This window comes from Ambystoma mexicanum, chromosome 7q (assembly GCF_040938575.1).
Source record: "Ambystoma mexicanum isolate Mex_15411 chromosome 7q, UKY_AmexF1_1, whole genome shotgun sequence".
Lineage (NCBI taxonomy): Eukaryota > Metazoa > Chordata > Amphibia > Caudata > Ambystomatidae > Ambystoma > Ambystoma mexicanum.
The window spans coordinates 614,487,169-614,509,015 of NC_090941.1; the positions used below are offsets into that span (position 1 = coordinate 614,487,169).

The window sequence follows — 21,847 nt, forward strand, 5'->3', positions numbered from 1 at the left end:
TGGCTGGGCACAAAGGCAGGCGAGCTGTGGTCAGCCACTAAGGTCCTAGGTTGGAAGTCGCAGGGTGTTACCATTCAGGACCCAACACAACACCCAAGTAAAAATAACGATGAAGTGAACAAAATCTGTAATGTGAGCAAAGAGCCCTGTAGATGCTCCGTCACGGCAGAAGACAGGTGGGCACGCAGATGTTAGTGTTTGTTAAATAGTATGCCTTTTTTTTAAGGGGAAACTGAGGAAATACTCCATCAGGGTATGGGTGTGCAATTGAGAAGCTGAAAATGAGGAGTAATGTGGCTTTTGCCAGTGCTTCGCACAATAGGTGGACTTTGTGCGCCGTTCTGGAACTGGGTGCATTACTTTTGGTTCCCCACTCAGCGTCCCCCCCCCAAAAAAAGTCAGACAGACTACCTCAGACTTTCCTTGATAAAGCGCTCAGTCCAGAGCAAAACACATGTGGGCATTAAGCAGTCCCCGAAAAACTCCCTGGGGCTCATAACATGTTTGCCGGTCCGGAATTAAGGTGCCAGTAATAAAGTTTACCGGCACATTTACGATCAGCAAACTTTTAGTTTGCCGGTGGGGTGGCCTGATTTACCTCCAGCCAAGAGCTGAAAGAGGTAAGGCAGGCACCACACTGGCAAGAAACAGCCGGTATTACCGGGGGCCGGCAATACCAGAAATCCAGACTCAGTGGAATGGGGATTTAGCTACCGAGTGCCGGTAACGATAATTCCATTTGGTGGTATCCCGCCGGATTTAACACTTGTGTATAGGTGCATTATAAATAACCAATCAACCAACCAGCGGGAGACCACCAAAATCATAATGAGGCCCTATGACTTAACAGCACTACACTCCTCCCCCCCACCTTGGGCGTAGCATTTAACAAAATCAAAACTGAGTATTCATGTTTCTCTGAAGGGGCAACCGTGCCACTACAGGGTATTCTGAGCTCACCGCATTAAATCCTAAAAGGTGCAGCCTAAGTGCCTACCATACACTCACACATCACGCGGCCTACAAGAATCACATCCAGCTTGCGATCAGCACGTTTGAGACCCATCAGGCACTGCCTCCTTTCTTCACTACATTTAAATATAGTGTTCACGACATCAAACGGGTAGTTCCATCGCCCTGTAAATGGCAGGGAAGCAGTGTTCGATCCCGGGGGATACATGTCCACTGATCGAAAACAATGGGTCGAAATTACTTTGCTCGACTTTTTTAATCAAATGTTTTAACACAAAGAGCCAGGGAGGTGAACATCCTCACCTCCCACTGCCCAGATCTACTCCACCCCCACTAATATTACCTGACCCCCAAATCACCATCTGTGTGTTGATGGTAAAATTTGATTAAAAAAATTCCAGCAAATAAAATCCAACCAGTATTCGAGCAAAAGACCCACTAGCATCTCTCGAATGTCACAGACCGATGCCTACACAATGCAGAAGACCGTTGCTCTAGAACACACGATCGACATATGTGTTGCCACCAAGCACTATGGACGTGGTTTCTTAATTATCTATGCATCGTTATGAAGAACGAAGCTGGTATAATTGTGCGGGGTAGGGGTGAGAATTGTATACGTTTATTTGTGAATTGACTACTTCTTGGCATCCACACTTCTAATATTCTGCCTGGTTTAAGGACTACCACAAGTTCTGTAGCTTACTTTATAACATAGTTATCTGTTATGATGCTCAAAATGCCCAGGAGGGTTATTAATATCGTATGTTATACTGCTGTTATGTTCTCTTGGAATATACCACTGTAAGGGGGCAGGTTTTGCAATTAACATAATTCTGTCTTGTGTTGGGAATTTAGATGCCTCTTCGTTGTGAGATGTAGTTAGGCCTTTTGGCGGTCAGAAGGGTCATCTCAAAAACATGTATAGAAAAGCACCCATCCATGGAAGGGTACAGACCGGTCCGTCCAAGATGGCAGCATCCCACACTACAGCTGCAACAAAAGCTGGGGAATTCTGTAGGCATACCCGGAGGAAGACCAATACAATAACACCGACATTTCCAGATTACCGCAAAGGACCCCAAATGAATACAGGCCTGCATTAATCAGAAGGAAAGACCTCTGGCCAAATGGACAGAGGCTCACGGTCAAAAGCATCCTTCCGCTCCAGGAAAGGTAGAGCCGATGGTTACAGTGAATACCCTGTTATCTATAGATCCTCCTGGCTCCTGAAGAGGAAAGGTGGCCGATTCCTTGCATAGCCGGTAAGATAGCTGAATGAGATGAGCGCTCGCTGCTGTGATGGGCAGGTCACAGGTACGAATCCCGGTGAGGCCAACTCAGCCTTTCATTCTTCTGAGTACGATAAATGAGGACCAACCTCAGTTGGTATAATGTATGCAAATATGTTCTATGTACAACCCTTAGGTGTACGCGCTATATATATAAATAAACACGTCATTATCAAATAAACCAATCATACTGGCTTGGAGCTTTGAGAGATCACAGTGATGGTCTATGCCAGGACACGGAAACAGAATGCACCCATGTCCTTACTTTAGGGGCACATATATCTGTCTGAGGTCGGTGGCTCTGTTAAAGAAAAGCAGGGAGTGAACGTGTTCCAGTCTGGTGCTATCCTGCACCAGCCACGGGGGGAATTAAAGATCTGCAGTCCATGAATAAGGACCACTGGGAGGAAGGTGGGATCTACCCTGCTTAATTATGCCTTTCTCCCAGGTGGACACATTGAACAACAGTTGGACTAACTGATGGGCAGCGATTTAGCTTAATGCCACAGAAGAGGTGCCAACCCCAACGAAGGAAGTTACTTGTGATGGGTCAGTCTTTGGTACGCCAGCCACAAGACCAATCAAGGTGATGAAGTGGTGGTGGGGGGCATCTTCTGGATCAGGCCTTCCATCTGCCACCCAACTCCTCAGGAAGAAAGACCAAGAGTTGAGGTCACTGATAAGGTGGCTGGTGTGGAAAGAAGCCACTATTTCTCCTTCATGCCCTTGGCATAGTATTGGCCTACGCTTTAGAAGAGCAAAGCATAATGCTGGAAACCTGTATATTCCAGAGTGCCAACTTTCTTTGCGATAAGACAAGGGAATTTGTTCTCGATATTAAGTGTCTTTCATTTTTTGTGGGCAAATTTTAGGGATTACAAGCCTCCAAGTCATCTAGACCCAGGGGGTCCCAGACAGGACTCTTGCATATATCCTGTGCCTCATCATGTCCAGTCTTCTGAAAGCAGTCTGCTACAGCCTCACATACAGTCTTGCTGCTCTTATTCTTCTCAATTATCAGAGGCGTGGGCGGACCCACGCAGGCGCTTCCCCATCCTAAAGGATGATGTGCACCAGACCCACCAATCAATACTTAGCACACATAAACTCACAACTCCTCCCACCGCCCCGTCTGCCTCACAAAATCCAACATCACACTGCTCCTCCTCCTGCCTCTCACCCAGTCACCTCCCAGCAAAGCCCTCCCACTCAGCTCAGCCACAACCAGCGCAGTCAACCGAACCCTCATCACTTCTCTCTCTTCAACATGTCTCTCACACCTATGCAAAAAATGTCCCACAGTCTCAGGCACCCCACACACCGCTTTAAAACTGGTGTATATGCCCTGCATTTTACAGACATCTCTTTATTAGGGTGATTACTGTGACCAATCAAAAGAGAAGAGGCCATTATTTGCTTAAAACGTTTTCTTAATGAATCACTGTAAAACATGTTTAACATTTAAAATTGTGGACATCGTGTTGTTCCCGTAATGCTCTTTGCTTTTATGCAAATAGATTGATTTCTATATAGAGATATTGTTGTACAACCTGGCCGAGGGCCACTCCCTTGGCCATCGTTCCCAAAGCCCCGCACCTCTTCAGAAGTGACGGTTCCCCAATAAATGTTTTCCATTTCCAGCACCGAGTACATCCATGGTATATATGCACTGTACCAATGCAGATAAAAGCATGGGCTTGCAATGCAGATAAAAGCATGGGCTTGTACAGCTAATTAAAGGCTATTTTCCCCTTTTGGTAAGAGCTGTCTATTCTATCTTGTTTACTCTCTAAAGTTGCATAGAAAACGAATCTGTGTCACACACACTCCATTTGGTACTAACATTCCACGACAAACCACAATTCGTTCTTGGGTTACATTTATGATAGATTTGATTTGGGAGCAGAATGGCGCCATTCTTGAAACTGTGCACGAGGGCATTTTCTGAAGGAGGCTTTTTTTAAACTTATTTATTTTACAAAACTTGAGTCGCACTTGCAATGTACTAAACTTTTGGCACGTGCCTCTCCTCTGAGCCAGAGAGCACGAGTTACCCAAGCATTCCAAAAGGACCTCTATCCCAAATCTTAAATTCACAGCAGCCACAGCGTTCACATCCTGCTCATCCGAATTATGCATGTGTGTCTTCACTGAAAGCCAGACAGTGTGAAATGTATGTTGGAAATTAAAATGGCTCCGATTAAGAGTTAATTTTGAGATGTTGCTTTAAATAAGAGAAGCCAAAACAGGGTTGTTTCTCGGTGAATGTGTGCAAAGACAAGGCTTCGGGTTGTCCGTTTCTTTTTTGCTGTACCCCCCAACCCCCACCCCCCTACCCCAAGGATAAGAAGGATAAAATGTGGTGCATATCAATCGTGGAAATACTACGACGATTCTATCGTGGAAGGCAGTGGATAGTGTTCCTAATTTGTATTCCTTGATAGAACGAGTGTTCGTTTCTACGTTGCAAACTTAAGAATGATCGCCATTATACCGGAACATTCTACGCAACTAGGAGGTTTCATTATTCTTGCACATTGAACAAAACAGCAAAATCCATGGGGATTGATTTACAGCATATCAGTCTTAAATTGGCCACTAGATGGCGCTGCTGTACTTACAGTGGGCGACGTGGCTGCAGACAACAACGGTAGAATCCCTCCACAGGCAATAATTATGTTGTCAACCATCTGGGATATGAGGTGAATTGTGTTGTGTACAAAAATAATATTTTCATTGCTGTTGACAAAATCCATCACCGACTTCGTGGAATGGCTGGAAGTAAAACGGGAAGAAGAAAATGTTAATTTAGTGACGTGATTTCCACGCCTGACTAGCATCTGGTGTGTAGCATTTTCACGTGGTAGAACTGTGCAAGACTTTACGAATCAGCATCCATGCTGGTTGGCAATAGTCGTTAATGGCGCGGAGGTTGACTGCAGAGAAAACGGTTCCCATGTTCCTCACACAGACACACGCAGTTCCCCTCGGTTGTGAGCCGAGCCAGGTCTGCTTTGGAGCACGGTCAAGGGCCCGGGCCGAGCCACTGACAATAGCAATAGCTCTGGAATCTGAAGAGTGCAAAGGTTTTGGGAGAAAGGGAGGAGAAGATAGGGTGGGAGAGGATGGAGCTTGCAGGGAGAGAATGACAAGGACACCTCAGCACAGAGAGGGAAGAGGATTCACGAGGAGCAGGGCTGGTTATGGAATCTCAGGCCCCGGATCGGGCCTTCTAACCTTCCTATTTTTTGACACTGCAGGGACATCGAAGAAAAAAAGTCTCATCACAGCAGGGAGCGACGCGAGTCTTTTTTGTCAGGCAGGACAACATGACATAAAATTATTTGCCCAAGATCACACACTTAAGTTAAGCAGCGAGGATGGGATCGCGACTAGTTTGAAAGTTATGCATCCGATCAAATGTCTTGCCAGTTGTAGTTGGCAGAATTGTGTGCGTGGCTTTCAAGAACACTCTTTTATAGAGATTACCTTAAAAGTACACATATCACAGAAAGAATGTTCACAAAGCTATACATTCTTATAGAAACTGTGGAGTGTCAAAAAAGAAAACGGGAAAATGTGGGAGCCAGTTTGAAAAGGTTTTGGGTGCAATGCAGTTTTAATGTCTTGAAAAAAAAGATATATTTGGATATTTAAGTAATTGGCACTATACAGATGAGAATTAAATTCATGAAGTAGATACAACGTTTACATATCCCCTCACAGCAAAGAGTTCTACATACATGTGTGCGCGCATGCATGCACACACACGCGCGCGCGCATGCACACGCGCGCGCGCGGCACAAGTACTGCTTGCCACCCCATGCAAAGCATGTACATCTAAGCATAGTCACAAGCCTCAGAAGCATATATACTCTAGCCTTAAACACTGGGCCTGTGTCATGGTACAGGCAAAACATTTGAAAACATGCATCCTTTCTTCTGCTGCCATACCCTTTACAGTGCATTTAAAATGAGTGAGAGCAAACAGAACGTTAATTAAGGAAAGGAAGCTCCAATTAGGGCTTCAGAACATACATGGGGGAACTGGACCGCGCAGTGGGGGAGCCAGGGTAGGAAGTGGAGTGCCATTTCCTACATCTGTAATTGCTCTGATAAATTGTTTCGCTCCTTGAACTCTGAACGAAGTTTGCAAACAGCAGAGAAAAACGAGAAGAGGCTCCTGAAAGAGGTTGCAGTGTGAAAGACCCGGTATTTTCAGACAAGTAGGCCGAGAGGTCTTGCACTGCAATTCATGTGGACGACTGGGTGGCACTCGCCCCTGGATACGTCAGACCATGTTTATCACCTCATGTATTTCTACTTTTTAATATTGTTACATGCCGGCCCTGCAGGTCCTCGGTTAGTTAAGACCGCTTGTGACCTCGGCCATGTTATAGGATCAGGGGATAAGAAATCAAAAGTGGCTGGCATTCAAATGAATTAAGCTCTGACACCTGCACATGTTCAATAACAGTTTTTAAACCCCAATGCTGGCAGACTCTGGTTTTCAAGTACCCTGCATCTAGGAATGTGGCAGTGTATGCAAAGCAATAGCCTATAAAAGCCATGGAACACTTACAAACACAAGAGCAAAAGTACTTCACGCTGAAGTGTGTACCTTCTCCAGACATGCACGTCGGTTTCCAGAGCAAACAGCAGGTCGGTCAGGAGCCTCTGGTGCATTGGCGACCACTTGAACTCGGGAATGCGAAACATCGTTGTGCGCGGGCCCGGGCTGAACTGGCGCCGCTGCTCCTCGGTCATGGGCATGCCTCGGAACCCCAAGTCGACTCTCAGGTCCCGGTCATGGGGTGCACTGGAACGGCCTTGCACAGCCTGGAATACAAAGGGGGCAGTCCATTGGTTAGAATCAATTCTCTGGATCATACAGCAGTCCATTGGTTAGAATCAATTCTCTAGATCATACAGCAGTCCATTGGTTAGAATCAATTCTCTAGATCATACAGCAGTCCATTGGTTAGAATCAATTCTCTAGATCATATAGCAGTCCATTGGTTAGAATCAATTCTCTAGATCATACAGCAGTCCATTGGTTAGAATCAATTCTCTGGATCATACAGCAGTCCATTGGTTAGAATCAATTCTCTAGATCATATACCATATCTAAAAGGAAAAGTCCCACAGCGGAGAGCAGTGATCAGTCAGGAGGCCTCGAAGAGTCCATTGGAGGACACAAGGATGCCCGTAGGTTGCTTTGAGTAAAATAAAACCTATGTTCCCTGGATAACTAAACCCCCGTTCCTTAAATTCCTCTCTCTGGTCTTTAGCCAAACACTATGCACTGCGTCTCCGGTTGTTTCCACAAATTATTTTGTGGAACTGTCTTTGAAATTACTTCGAAAATTATATAGAATTGTGAGTTAAGGTGTGAAAGGGGAGTGGGGAGGGGTTTGGGATAGAGGTTGCAGTGAAGGGGGAAAGGGGTTTTGGGGGGAGAACCCCTATTAAAAAACAAATTGAAGTAAAACTTTCGAAGTCATTTCCACAAAGTAAAATGACAAGGAAGTAATATTTAGTGGAAATGACATGAAACCATGCACTGAACTATCTCCTGACATGGTTTCTGTTTTACCTCCTGGCTTCTCCTGTACTTTTGATTGAAATCCTCCAGAGGGTAGTGTTTTACTGGACTTACTTTCCAGCTCTACACACACACACCTACTACTACCACCGCCATCACCTACAATCAGGCCACTTAGACTGTAATCCACCAAGAGTGTTGTTACACTGGTCTCCACTTTCCCCATCAGAGCTCGTTTCAAGCCTCAGGCCAATATTGTCATGTGGATCTCGCTGATGGTTTTGACACAGTTCATCAAATATGCATACTCTCCCCTCTTGGCATCACTGATATTTCTGCTTCCCCACAACATCCTAGAGCAGCACCCATCCAACTCCATAACCACCCTGCTACCTCTGGCTGTCCCCAAAGGTGTGTGATGGATCTTCTCTTCTTCCCCCGTATACCCGCCTTTAGGAACTACATCTCTTCTTTTCGCACTTACTACAATCTATTTGCCAACACCATCCAAATATGCTTTTTCCTACCTAACCGACCAACATTCAAAGTGACTGACTGCCATTCACCAAGGATCCGTAATGATTTACGATAAAATCATCCAAACCAGAAATTGCCCATTCCACTCAAGAGCCCCCGGTATATCAGCTAAGCACTTCACAGGTGTGCTTTAGCAGCCAAATACACTTTGCCTTCTTTTGCACCTGTGCCGGATTCCACATCCCCAAAATAAGAACTATTAAGCCCCACCACCTTCCATTCCACCAAGGGAAGTCCCTGATCTAGGTTATAATGATGTGACATTTAGGCAATGTCAACAGCCTCCTCGTTGGCCTTCCAGACTACTCAAGGAAGTTAGTGTATTTGGCCGAGCTGTGAGTTTTTTAAAAAAAAATCCTGGAAATGTCCAAATGGCCCATTGATACAGCAATGGATTAAGGATATACATATAGAACTGTGGGTACTAGCTGAAGTAGAGATTTTAAGGAAAAAGGAACCAGCGCTGGACTGGGGTCAAATACTAAACAAAGTTACTTCATCCCCAGATTTTAAACCCCCCTGATTCAGCTGGAAATTGGCCAGTGTAACAGGAATGGAAACAGCAAATTAGGGCGGAAGTGAAGACATGAGTCGCGAGGCCCGGGAGGGGAGTAATAGATGAGGAAGAAAGTAGATGAAAAGGGGAATAAAGAATTGAGGGAGTTTGAGAGCTTGGACTTGAAAAGGGGGTGGGCGGACCCGACGTTTGGTGGGCAGGGAACACGAGTGGCTGTACTTACTTGGACATTATCAAGCTGGACATTGTTATTCAATTAATGGGTCTAATGAAGATCCAATTGTCTGATGATGAGACATGGCATTTTATAATTTTATGTTTTGAAAAGCTAAACTTTTGAATTTGTTAATATTGTATTTCAGTAGAAATTGATATTAATTTTGTTTTGAAGCAGCACACTTGGCAGATCTCTAAATAATGTCAACAGGTTTGATGATGATTTTGTTTTGAGAACGGGAGAGTTACAGACTGTGCCATACAGCTGTGGCCTTGAGGTGCACACAACATCACATAATGCATTTCCAGTATTAAGCATGTAGCCCATTCAAGTGTATCGCGTACCAGGTCTACTATTAATACAGCATGAATTATCATTATACGAGTGAGGGCATGCAGTCCCATTAATACCCATTTTGTATATGGTCGAGGCATCCTTTTCTCACGCACATGGCGGTCTGATTCCAAGTCTGTCTCTCCCCCCTTGTTCCTGTAGACTGACTGGTACAGAAATTAAAGACCAGTATTGGGGTATGGTCTCCGCAGCGACTTGTGAGCCATTTTGTAATGCAGATTCCGATGGCTATTAAATATGATGGAGGACTGCTTCACAAAGCACAACACAGCCCTGCATTGAGTCACACCAATATACAAACATGTTCATTAGCCAACTCGAATACTTTACTTTAGTTTGTCACATGCCTTCCTTTTGTCCATTAACTGCTTTTGAAACTGGTTTAGTCGTGAACGCAGCCAAGTGGGAGAAACTATGAATGGGTCACTTGATAAGCAAATATGCATTATTTAATTATCACATTCTAGATGGTTACATTCTCCTGGACACTATGACATCATGATGCCCAAGACTCCAGCACAAAATTGCAATTTGTGATTCATGATGGTTAAGTGGAAGAATTCTTAGAGAATTTACAGCCAATCATAGCTTAACCACACAACAATCATTGTCTTGAAGTTGGTGCCGTATATTTCAACAAGAACTGTCAGGAAATGAATATGGGGCTCCTCACCACCGACCAATTCCACCCAGTCAACCGTGTCCAGTTCAGCGTCTTAAAGTGGTCACCAGACTGAGTGCTCAAATTTTACACATTACTGGTATCCCAAAGTCGTTTATAACTTTGTAATTTTCCAAATTTGAATAACTTGGGCATTTTCTGAACATTGTAATCTTAGCAGTACATCATGGAATTATTCATTCCAATTTTTATCAATACTTCTGGTTCTTTCTATTACAATCGTTTCATTGTTAGCATTAATAAATAAGGCTCTTCTGTGTTTTGCTCTAAAACCGTGACATAATTTTGTCAAGAAAAGCAGCATGATGCCTCGCCAAGCTACTGCATAACTAAAGGTCCCATGATCCAACAGCAGCCAACAGGTAAGAAGGCCCATTGCATTCATATTTTGCTCATCACTAAGGTCTAAGATGTGGTGGTCAAACCCTCTGCATGATGAAAACTTTGCTCATGAAAGCAGGGTCTAAAAATTGCTCACTCGAAGATCAAGTGGTCGTGCTTCGTTTCCATGCTGTGCAAAACATTTTCTGGCACCTCCAAGTACAAGAAGACCAGCTCCTACTTACGTCTGGGTTACTCATTATAACCAGCCAGGAGCTTTGCTTCCTGGTACGATTAAGGATGAGGGTGGTGTGGTGAATCCTGCAGTCATCACTAAACCCCAGCTTAAAATGTTCAGACAAAATTCTAGACAACCACAGTTCTACTTTCAGCTGCTGCAACTTGATAATATGGAAATGTTTTAGGCAACATAAGCAAGAATCTTCAACCTCTACAGGTTGGCAAGACACTCTTCTTTCCACTACTATAAGAACGGGCAGCCTCTTTGCCTTTCCTCCAAGTCTTGTAGCTACCACACAATCTGCTTTAACTTCCAATTGCCACAGTTTCAGCTTTGCAGATAAGTACTTATTTCTTGTTTGAAGCACCCAGCTCCCTTCCTCAGATTTCTGTGCATCTCCGTGTCTCTAGGGTTTACCGCAAAGCTGCAATGCCACTCTCCCAGTTTTATACAACCTTGTATCAGAGGACTCTGGGGTAGTATTAGCTTCAGCAAATTCAGGACAACAAACTTCAGTTCTTAATTGAGCTGGTTTCCTCTTTGTAAGGTTCTGTCTACTAGCTTGGGCAAAGCTTGCTCTACTTTAAAGTTGAACAACTTCTGCGACAATTAAATGTACAGTGTCACAAGAGTTACGGTTCACTTCAAAATCAGATTTAGGCATATGTAACTGCTTCTTGATGGTAAACTCCAAGTTGCTACTTGCGTTCCCTTTAATATAGACAGCATATGACTGACGGTGAACAGGAAACACAATACCTCATAGCCGGCCTCTCTGAAGTAAGATATTCTTGTAACAGTTTGGGAAAGTCTGCTACGGCTTATTACATCTTTACTGCTACCGTTCTCCCTGTTAATAGGAGATGCGGGACTTCTTTGGGTGATGATTTCAGTGTAACAATGGAAAAAGAAAGGCTTTCTTCACACACGCGCACTACAGCGATTGCAGGAAAAGCGTGTGATACATTTCCCTTTGTTTAACATGACTTCCCCCAACTACGAATGAGTTTACTCGCTTTACCTTTTACGCAAATGAATTCCAGCTGGTTACAGTTACCAGCAAGGAGTTTCTGCTGCTTTGGAGTATGGCCCTTCATTTACTGAGTACAGCGTTACTGCAGCTGTGGCTGCTTCCACTTCCTGGCTTTGTTTCCACTGTTACTGCTACCACAGGCACTCTCAGGACCCACACCCCCTCCTCAGCACGGGTATCTTCACTCTTGTCTTGTTATTGGAATCTTCCTCTCACCAGATTCCACTCGGCTTGCTTCTGCACACAACAGTCGGGTAAAACACAGGACTTCAGCTCTGCAGTCACAACAATTAGACACACCTGGGGATACTGCCAGCTTCTACCAGTCTCCTCCAATGCAGCCACAGCCAGACAGGGTTTGTAAGCACAGGACCACCTCAGGGCCTGCAGGTGTATTCTGTTCTTCCTTAGCTCCGGCGTCCTTTCCGTGGTTACCCTTCCTTACGAACTTCCAGCCTTCTGTTATTCTTCTCCTACTGCTACTGTTGACCTTCCAGCTCCTGCTCCAGCTTCTCTCTGTGGCATCCTCCTGCAGAAGCCTTTTATATCACTCGGGTGGGCTAACTGGTTTTAGGTTGTGAAAAACCAGAGGGTGTTTCACTGCCTAGACCCCAGAGATCCCTTACTCAGGTGGCCAGGTCATGGCCATCACCGTTGGATCCAGACCCTGGCAGCGGACAAGTGTGGGAGGATCACCTGGGTGAGGAGTCCTTGGGGAGTGGGGGAGAAATTCCCAATGGCAAGATATGGTATCCCCCTTTCCAAAAACCTCGATCCCATCCTATTTTATAGGATATTCCAACTTCCCAGATCCTGCCCTTCCTAAACACACTGATGCGAGGAAGAGGAGGTCTGAGGCTGAAAGGAGTGCCACCCATGCAATACATTGGACATGTTCCACTAATAAGATCAGGCGCGGTCAGGCACTTGATCCTAATTACAAACACCTAGTACCTATTAGCTCTCCCCACATAGTTAAAAGGTGGAACACAGACACACTTGGGGCAAGGCATTGCATGAGAAGGAGCAGTTCTTCCAGGGTGATGGTGAAGACAAACATCTTGTGTTTCATGGATACCAGCTACCTTCCCGGGTGAACAGCAGAGTTAGGGAGATGCAGCGGCAGTCATGGTATCAGCCTTGACTTGAGGATCAAAGCCGCGAAAGACGAAAATGAATTAACACAGCCAGTGAGTTGAGGAAAGCAATTAAAGTCCGGTCTGTGTTAAATGAAACCTGACAGCAACAGTATCAGACAAATGAAGGTTGTGTGTGTGTGCGGATAAGATGCCAGAGATCATTGTAAAGAACTGTAAATTAAAGATACAAAGAAACAGAGTGATCCGGCGAAAGAAGATTGCCCAATCAAAATTCTCTGTGAAATGTCTGATGCCGTAAAAACGGCGGGAAGAGAAAGAAACAGAGATGCAAGATTTGAACTGTTAAGTTTGTTCCTGGCAGAGGGAACAAACTTAACAATATCTGTGAACTTTGAAATAAGTACTGTGCTCAAAACTACATTTACCAAGAGGCCTTGGTGTAGGAGAGGAAAAGTGATGTTTCCGGAAAGAAGGTTGAAGTGGTTATGCTGAGGTAAGAGCAAAAGCCTCGGAGTTTCGAAAGTCTTCAACAGCGGAAGTAAAGTGAAAGGAGACTTAATCCTGATGGAGGGAAGCCTGTGCAGGTGTGAGGGAAGCTTGGGAAAGGGAACCCCCACAAAATGTGATTAAAAGATTTGAGCTCGGTGGAGGGAAACCTGGACTGAATTGTGGTAACCAGAAGGAAACAAACTTTTGTTGAACTGTATTACAAGCTAAAAAGTGACCTGGGCTAGAGAGAAAGCCAAGAGGTCCAGCGGATAAACTAGGGACTTTTTGTGGAAGGCCAAGTGGCCCCTGGTCCACGAAACCAACTGCATCCATGTGTCTGAAGCCAGAATGTGTCGTAAGGTCCAAGGGTGCCACCTTACCCTGTGATACAGAACGTAGGGACGGGAGTTTACTCAGCCATACTGACATTTCTTTTGAGAACTGATTTTCCTTTTTGCATTACACATTCCCTTTACACATTTATTGTACTAGAAAGAGGGCAGGCATTAGGTTTATTAGTATAGGCCATTTTATTTTGACTAAGGACTGACTAGGACTGTATTTTCTTTTTGTTTGATGATCAAGAATACCCTCATCTTAGTTACAGGACAGGATAGGAGTCTTCCAACCCCTTTTAAACCATAAATAAAGGTTTTGAAACTTGCAGCTCTTGCGTCAGTAACTACTTGTGATACCATGCCTCCCTCACATGGTGCAGACCCTCAGTCTTAAGTGCCTGACCTTGCCATATGCCATTAGGCTTGTCCTCCTTGTGTCTACCTCTGCATGCCTCTTTAGCCCTCTTGTTTGACACAGTCCTTGGGTGATTCTGGGACACGTAGTCCCTTCAAGGGAAATTCGTTTTTTCTACTGCTCTGATGATTTGACCAACAGTTTCACTTCCCTTAATGTTTTTAAAAGAGGAATTATTAACCCTTTTAGAGATAGATGGAATAGGAAAGGCCATGTTTCCATCATTCCTCGTGTTATGTCTTTGTTCTCAGGCAGGATACATATTTAGGGAGATAAAAGACTTGCTCTTCTTACATGGTACCTTGTTGGGTTATACTCTGGGAGTTCATCTCCCCCTTTTCTCAGGAGGTTGGGATATTTTGAATTGACTTTATGCCAATTCCTCCTTTTACCCAGTGGTACTAGTATCCCTTTTCTAGGAAAAATACTGTGTCCCAGTCTGTAAAATCACCCCACCGCCCTGGGGCATCTCTCCACCCAGATGATCCTCCCACAGTACACCAACCCCAGGATTAGGACCAGGAAGCCTCTGCCCTCTCCTGGCCACCTGGGAGTCAACTTTAGGCAGGGTTTTCGAGGGGGATCCACAGGATTCTCCAAAGCTGTCAGAGGGAAGTGGGGACTCCTTTGGGAGGGACACAGTACTCATCTTCATATGAGGATGAGATCCTCAAATATTTAATGGCATGTTGTCATTGTACAAGCCACTCCTATGAAAATATCCAAAGAACACGTTGTGAAAAGTCATCCAATCAGGAAATAAATGTAGCATTCTCAAATTGTCATGATCATATCTTAAATTGGGGTATAAAATCCAATGTTAAAACACCAACCTTGTATACAAAATTCCCTAACTCCGACAAAGTTCATTTCGCAAAGCAATTAAAAATGGTTGAACATGAAGACCCAAAACCTGTTATGGACTTTAGGATCCATAATGCCGTTGTTACTGGGACGAAGAAGAGGGGCCCAGAGTTAGTAAGGATGAACTATGCCATTAGCCATAATGTGCAGTCTAGTTGTTGACCAGGACACCTAAGTGGGACATTTAAACTCAGGAATGAGTTGCAGGTGTCAGAGGATGCTGAAGGAGTAGATCAAGCAGAGGCAGACCAGAATGCTGGGTTGAATGCAGAAGGAAGAAGAATGCCAGCTGATGCGAGATTTGAAGGCTGGTGACATGGCAGAGTAAGCGCAGTAATAAGTGGTGTCTGGCAAAGAAGCCCGACCAAGAGGAAGACATACTTCCCACCTGAAAAGTAGTGCTTCGGTCTGGAGGAGGACCGCCAGAGCTGTTGGAGCTCCAGGAAGAAGCTGTGCAATCCACAGGAGTTACGCGGGGGCCAACAGGAAGGCAGAAAGCAAATAAAGTGTCCACCACTGCACCAGCAAGGGAACAGGAGATGGCAAAGCAGACCAGTGAGTTGGCCTAAAGCTAAAAGCAACCATGGGCACTCTAAATAGAACATTTATCAAAAACCAATACTTTCCAATACCAAACGGATAAAGCACCAAGGGCATTATTCCCCTTATCCAGGACACCAATTGGGGGAAATGTATAACCTGCATTGCCAACAGCAATCAACAGAGGAATGTGGCATATGAAGTAGGAAACTGCAGACCGCATTTGAGACTGGAACCCACTGAAGAGGGTCGCCAAGCTCCAATGAGTCTAAGCAACATGTCAATGGGAATTTGATTTAAGTTCCAAAGAGTGTGTGTTCAGGATGTGCAAACACCGGTGAGTCTGTCAAGAAGTATTGGGAGCCCCAGGGCGTACCGGCAGGTGTACAAACAATTGGGAACATATTTTGAATATCAACCAAATGATATAGAAAACAAAATATACACAAGTCTCCATAAATGAGATGTCGATATGGGGAACGCTGGAGTACATTTTTTGAAAAGTAAATTAATACTAACGAAGCAGTTGAAAGGCAAGATCTGTACACATCTTCATATACAAGATGTCAATTTGGGGAAGATTGGAACAAGTATTGCCACAAGCCAACTAATACCAACAATGAAGTTAATAACCAAAACTCAAACGAGTCTCCATATACGAGATGCCAGTATGGGGGAATTTGGAACAAGTAATACCTGTAGCCAATAAAGTATAAACAGTGAAGGGGAAGAACTGTATTATGCTTAAAGAGAAAGAGAACGGAAAGATAAAGAAAAGATTGTAAGAATACCTGGTTAAAGAAGTGCATCAGGCAGTAATCCTTTGGGGAAAAGATACCTGGCAGCAGAGTATACCAGGGGATCTACCAAGCCCAGAGGGGGATTCCTGGCAGGGGAGCACACCAGGTAATCCATATAGAATATGTGAAAGGAAAAACCATTGTGAAAAGGGTCTTGACAGGAGAGTACACCCTGGTAGGTTGCTATATAGTAAATACACTTTTTCCATCCTTAAAACAGCATTACTTGGAAAAGACATTCTTTCATCATCCTTAAGAAAGTGTTATGGGAAAGAGACATTTATACTCTTAAGAACCGTTGTGTAAAAGAGACATTTCTACTATTCTTATGGAATCTTTGTTTGGAAAAAAAGAATGTTCATCTTCCTTAAAGTATTAAAACCCCATTACTTAAGTTGCTAAGAGATACTTTTGCCATACTTAAAACACCATTTCTTGGAAAAGACACTTTTTATCATCTTTAATAAAGTGTTAGATGAAAGAGACATTTCTACTACTCTTAAAGAACCACTGTTTGAACAGAAAATTTTAAATATTCTACCTGAAACAGTTCAGGGGAAGAAAATCAACCCCTGGATACAAGGATTGTTTTGTTGGATTTACATATTTCGTTTTTGCACACTTTTAGCTGAATTTAAAACAGACATTTACCTTGCACCTTTTGTTGTTTATTTTTTGTGTGAGGATCAGCTCCTGTTTTGGACACAAGGACAGTCTGCCTAATTTGGACAATGAGACACAGGCTGATTCCCTAGTTTTGATTTCCTAAGCAGAAAAACTATGTAGGGTCGGGACAGAAAGGCCTTTATAAAAACCATTTTATTTTAAATAAATGTCCAATGTTGAAAACATTACGACTTTGTGTCCATCTCTCATTTCTGACCCCTCACAGAAATGAACGCTGCCTACCCTCAACTTCCTCCATAATTCAACGCCACTGAGGCCCAGATAAATAGACACTAGCCGCTAGCATTTGCAATGCATGGCCTCGTGCCGAGAGCTTTGGTCCTTCTAGTTATTCTTAAAATCTAACCTTGAAGAAAGCTGTATTGTTTCCCTATATATATTCTGCAATGACTTTTGGTTTTTACTCCTGCAGACATTTCTGACAACCCAGACCCCCTTACTTACCTACTGGCGGCACACTTCGTTGTGTGCCGCCGACTCCTCTATTCCTCTGCGACGCTGGTTCCCTTCACTAATGCGTATGGGAGCCGGTGCTGTAGGGTCCTTTTTTATTTTTTAAACTTATTGTACAGGTCGCGGGGGACACTCCCACAACCCCTGTTGCAATTATAGTGAACAAGGGCCCTGCTCCCCTTGTTCACTAGAATCGATTAGAATGGTATATTTATTCAAAATATTCGACTGTTCGGAATTTTTGTTGAGCCGAAATTTGAATAAATATCCTGTTTGTTTTTTTGTCCGGTCATTTCTAAGGATTCCATTCTGCATCCACCTGGTATTGAACAACAGTATAATATATGTCCAGCAACTGAGTACTACATGGCGTTATTCTGTAAGTGAGCACTACGTTCAAACCCTTTGTGTATTGAATGGGCACAGGGTGCAAAATTTGCACTCATCCTTGGCTAGTTATATTTGATTCTTGGTGAGCTTGCAACTTGAATTTTTGAATCCTGTTGGGCACCATTTGCTTTTGAGATACTTTTCTAAAGCGTCCAGTTGCAGAGTTGTAACTAGATTGATCTCCCATCTAGGCTATATGTTGTAATTTATTAGAATTGCGCATCCATTTATGTATATTTTTATTAAGGATTTCTTAGGCACTACATGCCATTTGCTGGTCATCACATGCGCACTTGATACCTAGTGCACTTTAGCGGTCGGCCTGATAAAGAAAACCGAGCCCAAGCGATGTGTGTTTTCCATCTACCGCATCTGACTGAAAAGTCCCCGCCAGTGAAGAAATAGAAGCTACAGTGAGCGAGCCTGCGTCTGTGATCCACAGGATGACAGCAAGATACCAACCACAGAACCCGCAGTAAAAGAAAACAAAAAATAGTGTGCCTTCAAAATATGGGATTAATTTGCTGGAGACTTCTGCAAACTGGATACAGCAACATCAGGGATCGAAATTGGGATTTGTTAACTAGAAGCAAAAATCGGCTCCTATGTATTGACATAATCAGTTTGGTATGAGCTACCTAAGGGAACCAGGAGCTAGTACATAGCACGCTGCAGATCTAAATTTGCGCAAGATGCAAACTTGTCCATTTTATATTACACAATAAGCTCTAAATGTCCATTGGGTGTGTTCATTATATACATTCCAAACATACACAGTTAATATCACACAGCTAGGTTTGTATGGCACTGCTTGACACAGGAGTCAAAAGTAGCTCCTGGTAGCTGTTGGTTTCAAGCTAACCAGGCTCCACCTGGCTATAACCAGGAGCTAAATAGCTGCCAGCTCCTGGCAATTACACGCGTAATCAATTCAATTTGCTTCAAAATGATATTTCCCCAAACGTTTGCTTTGCCTGCGCATCATTGGCTCATGAGCTGCCCTTTATTCTTCAAGATGGAATATTCTATAATTAAACTGAAGAAACGGGGAGGGCTGTCGGGGCCAGAAAATTATCAGCCACTTGCTGTGGTATCTGTTCCTAGGGATATGCACAGGATAGGTACTGGCACCATGTTATGTTTTGTAAGAAACCTTTTATACTGCAACAAATCACCACTGCAGCGGTCTCACAGTACTGAGGTTTGTCTGGACCCTCGCGTATTGTACACTTACATGGGGTATCCCGACCGACCGATATATGCAGAGTAAAGGGAGGCAAGGAGGGGCGGGGCACGCAGTGACCAGATAAAACATACCGGGGGTGGGGTTAAAAAAAGATGGGGTAGGTAAGAGGAAGAAATATATTGTTTGTTATAACTTGAGTGCATGCCAATCCTGCCAAATGGGATAACTGATCAGGATTGCAGAAATAAGGAAGGTGAATTCTAAGGTGTCTGAAGAAGGGAATATTGACGCGAGGGCAATTTCAGAGAGATAAATCGATATTATATACAGTGAACAGTATTAGGTATAGATGCATGTGGGGAAGGGGAAGTAACACAGTGGGCAAACTCCCCTAAAAAAGCTAAAGCAAGGTGTAGATTAAAAAATAAAGTTGTCATGTTAACGCGTCTGGCAAAGGAGGCTGTAAATAAAACACATAGATCCTAATAAGCCAACATTACACAGCATGTCCTAGTAGGTTAACATCGCGTACCATATCTTACCATCACTTAGCATAACAGAGTAGAGAGGTAGTTCAACACAATCACAAATAAAAAAAAAACAAGGCAAAGCGTACAATGCCAGACAAATAATGCAATCAAGCATAATGGTACCACAACGGTAGCATGCCCCAAGTAAGAGTGGGTGCTGGGAGAAGGGGGAATAGGGCGGAAGGCGAATGCCAAACACAGCCTGCGGATTTACATAGGGCTAGAAACAGAAGAACCAGGAACATTTTGGGACACTGCCACTCCACCACCCAAACACAGCACCAACCAGCCAAGGTTCACCCCATCCAACTGTGATGTCTGCGCCTTTTTAAAAGGAAAATGGATAGCTAAAAGGCAGCAGAATCCACCCTTAACACTGCTGCTTCACTCCACCCAGAGGCAAATTGCTTCTCCCTTTCATAAAGTGGTATCCCCAGCCTAATTTCCAGGAGTGGCCGAGTCCGGAACGGGAAAGGTGGGCAGAGGTAAATGGGGTAAGTTTAAATGGATGTGGCACTGAAAGTCTTGCACCCCTTTTTGGGAAATGCTCGTGTGATTTGAGCATGTCTTTGACTCGGGGACAGTCAAACTTTGAGGCCTTCCACAACAACACCCGATTGTCTGTGTTAAAGCAATACACAAGGGAAAAGGAGAGCAAAGCCCCCTCAGTCCTCGAAAATCCATAAATGGTCAGTTCTGCAGACAGGAAATCTCAGAGCACATGTGGGCACTCTCCCGGAGGTGGGCTTCCAAGGTTTGGCCTGGATGTTCTTGAGAACTCAAGGAGCTAAATTGGAGGCTGGGTTCCTTCTGGGCTGAGCTTATCTGGAAGTTAATCTGTATAACAGCCTATAACCTGAGATGGAGTTACCTTGTCTTGTTGGAAGAGGGCATCCGGGGTTCTTTTGGTTCAACAGGGGTGCAGAGTTTGCTTACCAGTTAACATTTGCAGGTCTACTTTATGGATTTCATCAACTCTGTGTCACGCACCTACTTGGAAGTTTTCTGAGCGCCTACATGTTACTTTTCAGCTGTTTCAAAGTGCAAAGAATCATGACAATAATGTGAAATGGCATGACAAAATAAAACAAGACATATCATAACATGCATGTATACCAGAACTGCCATTATGTCTAAAAATGAAGGTTGGTGGATAAAGAAGTATGCAAATAAAGATGGAAATGAGGAGAACTCTCTTAAAGCCATACAAATGCCATTTGGTTAAAAAAATTAAAGAAATTGTGAAGGAAGTGTAGAGGAGCAAGTGGATACCTCTTCTCCAATCCCCGGCCCCCGCCTCCTCACCGCCATCTTATTGGAGCAACAGACTAAGAGCTACAATTGGGAACCCATGCACAGGTTTTTTGAGACATGTCCATACCCCGTCGATTATATAAAAGACAATATGCACTCAGACAGCCATTCAGAAAATACCCTCACGTTGAGACAGTGGAAGGATGTTACCAAGAAGGATGCCCACTACCAAAGTGCCAGAATGCGGCTATGGGAATCATGGATGAACTCTAAGTAAAAGTCTGAAGACAACAGAATGATGTCATGCAGAACATATATAAAGCTATGTTAAAACAATATGAAAATACTCACGACTGACGATGTAACGGAAGCACTAAGAAACATGTATCTAATAATGAAGTAATCATGAAAATTAGAAGATGAAGTAACTTGCTGACCAATAAATGCAAATACGCTGTAACGCAAGGTAGAAAAAGCATAACAAAGCTTTCTCCTAAGAGGTATATACATAACGTTTAGGACGGCCATTGGAAGAAAATGGATGATGGCCCATGTTAAAGAATCAACCCAGCTACCTCAAAATACGAGCCTAGGATTACACATTGAAGAATTGATGAAGAAGCTATTTTCATGTGCAAAATAAGGGAATACCCTAGGCCTCGGATCAAGGAGGCTATTTTGAGAGATGGGTGCAAGGCACAAAGGGAGTTAAATGGACAGACCATGTGCGTAAGACTTCCTGCTAACATTAGGAGTGACAAGGACATTTGATGCCAAGGACAATGCAGATGCCAACTATTGGACAACCACGAAGGCAAAAACCTATGTGAGGTGGAGTGAGCAGGTCTCTAAAGGCCAAAAGGGGCAATGACACCCTGTTTAATAAAATCAAATATCAGCAATTGAGAGGCTGAAATGGACAAAAGCGTAGTCTCCTAACAAGTGATGAAGAACTCAAAACAAAGCGTATTCATTAGAGCTTTGAGTTAAGATAGTGGCTCACTCTCCCACGAGTGTCCCAGAACAGTGAGCAGACTATGAGGTCAACTACAGACAATAGACTTTGGCTTAGAATTGGGTCGATGAAATA

The 21,847-nt window shown here is 43.8% G+C and overlaps 1 protein-coding gene across 6 annotated transcripts in view; it reads right to left on the minus strand.

Moving 5' to 3' along the window:
* The window catches only part of NBEA (neurobeachin), a 2,584,133-nt gene that overhangs the window by 1,827,458 nt on the left and 734,828 nt on the right, over window positions 1-21,847 (minus strand). For all 6 annotated transcript variants that reach the window (XM_069640609.1, XM_069640605.1, XM_069640608.1 and 3 more), the window contains exons 23-24: window positions 6,886-7,103; window positions 4,886-5,039 (exon numbers count right to left, since the gene is read on the minus strand). In XM_069640609.1, the coding sequence (XP_069496710.1) occupies window positions 4,886-5,039; window positions 6,886-7,103 (372 nt within the window). The remainder of the gene's footprint in view (window positions 1-4,885; window positions 5,040-6,885; window positions 7,104-21,847) is intronic.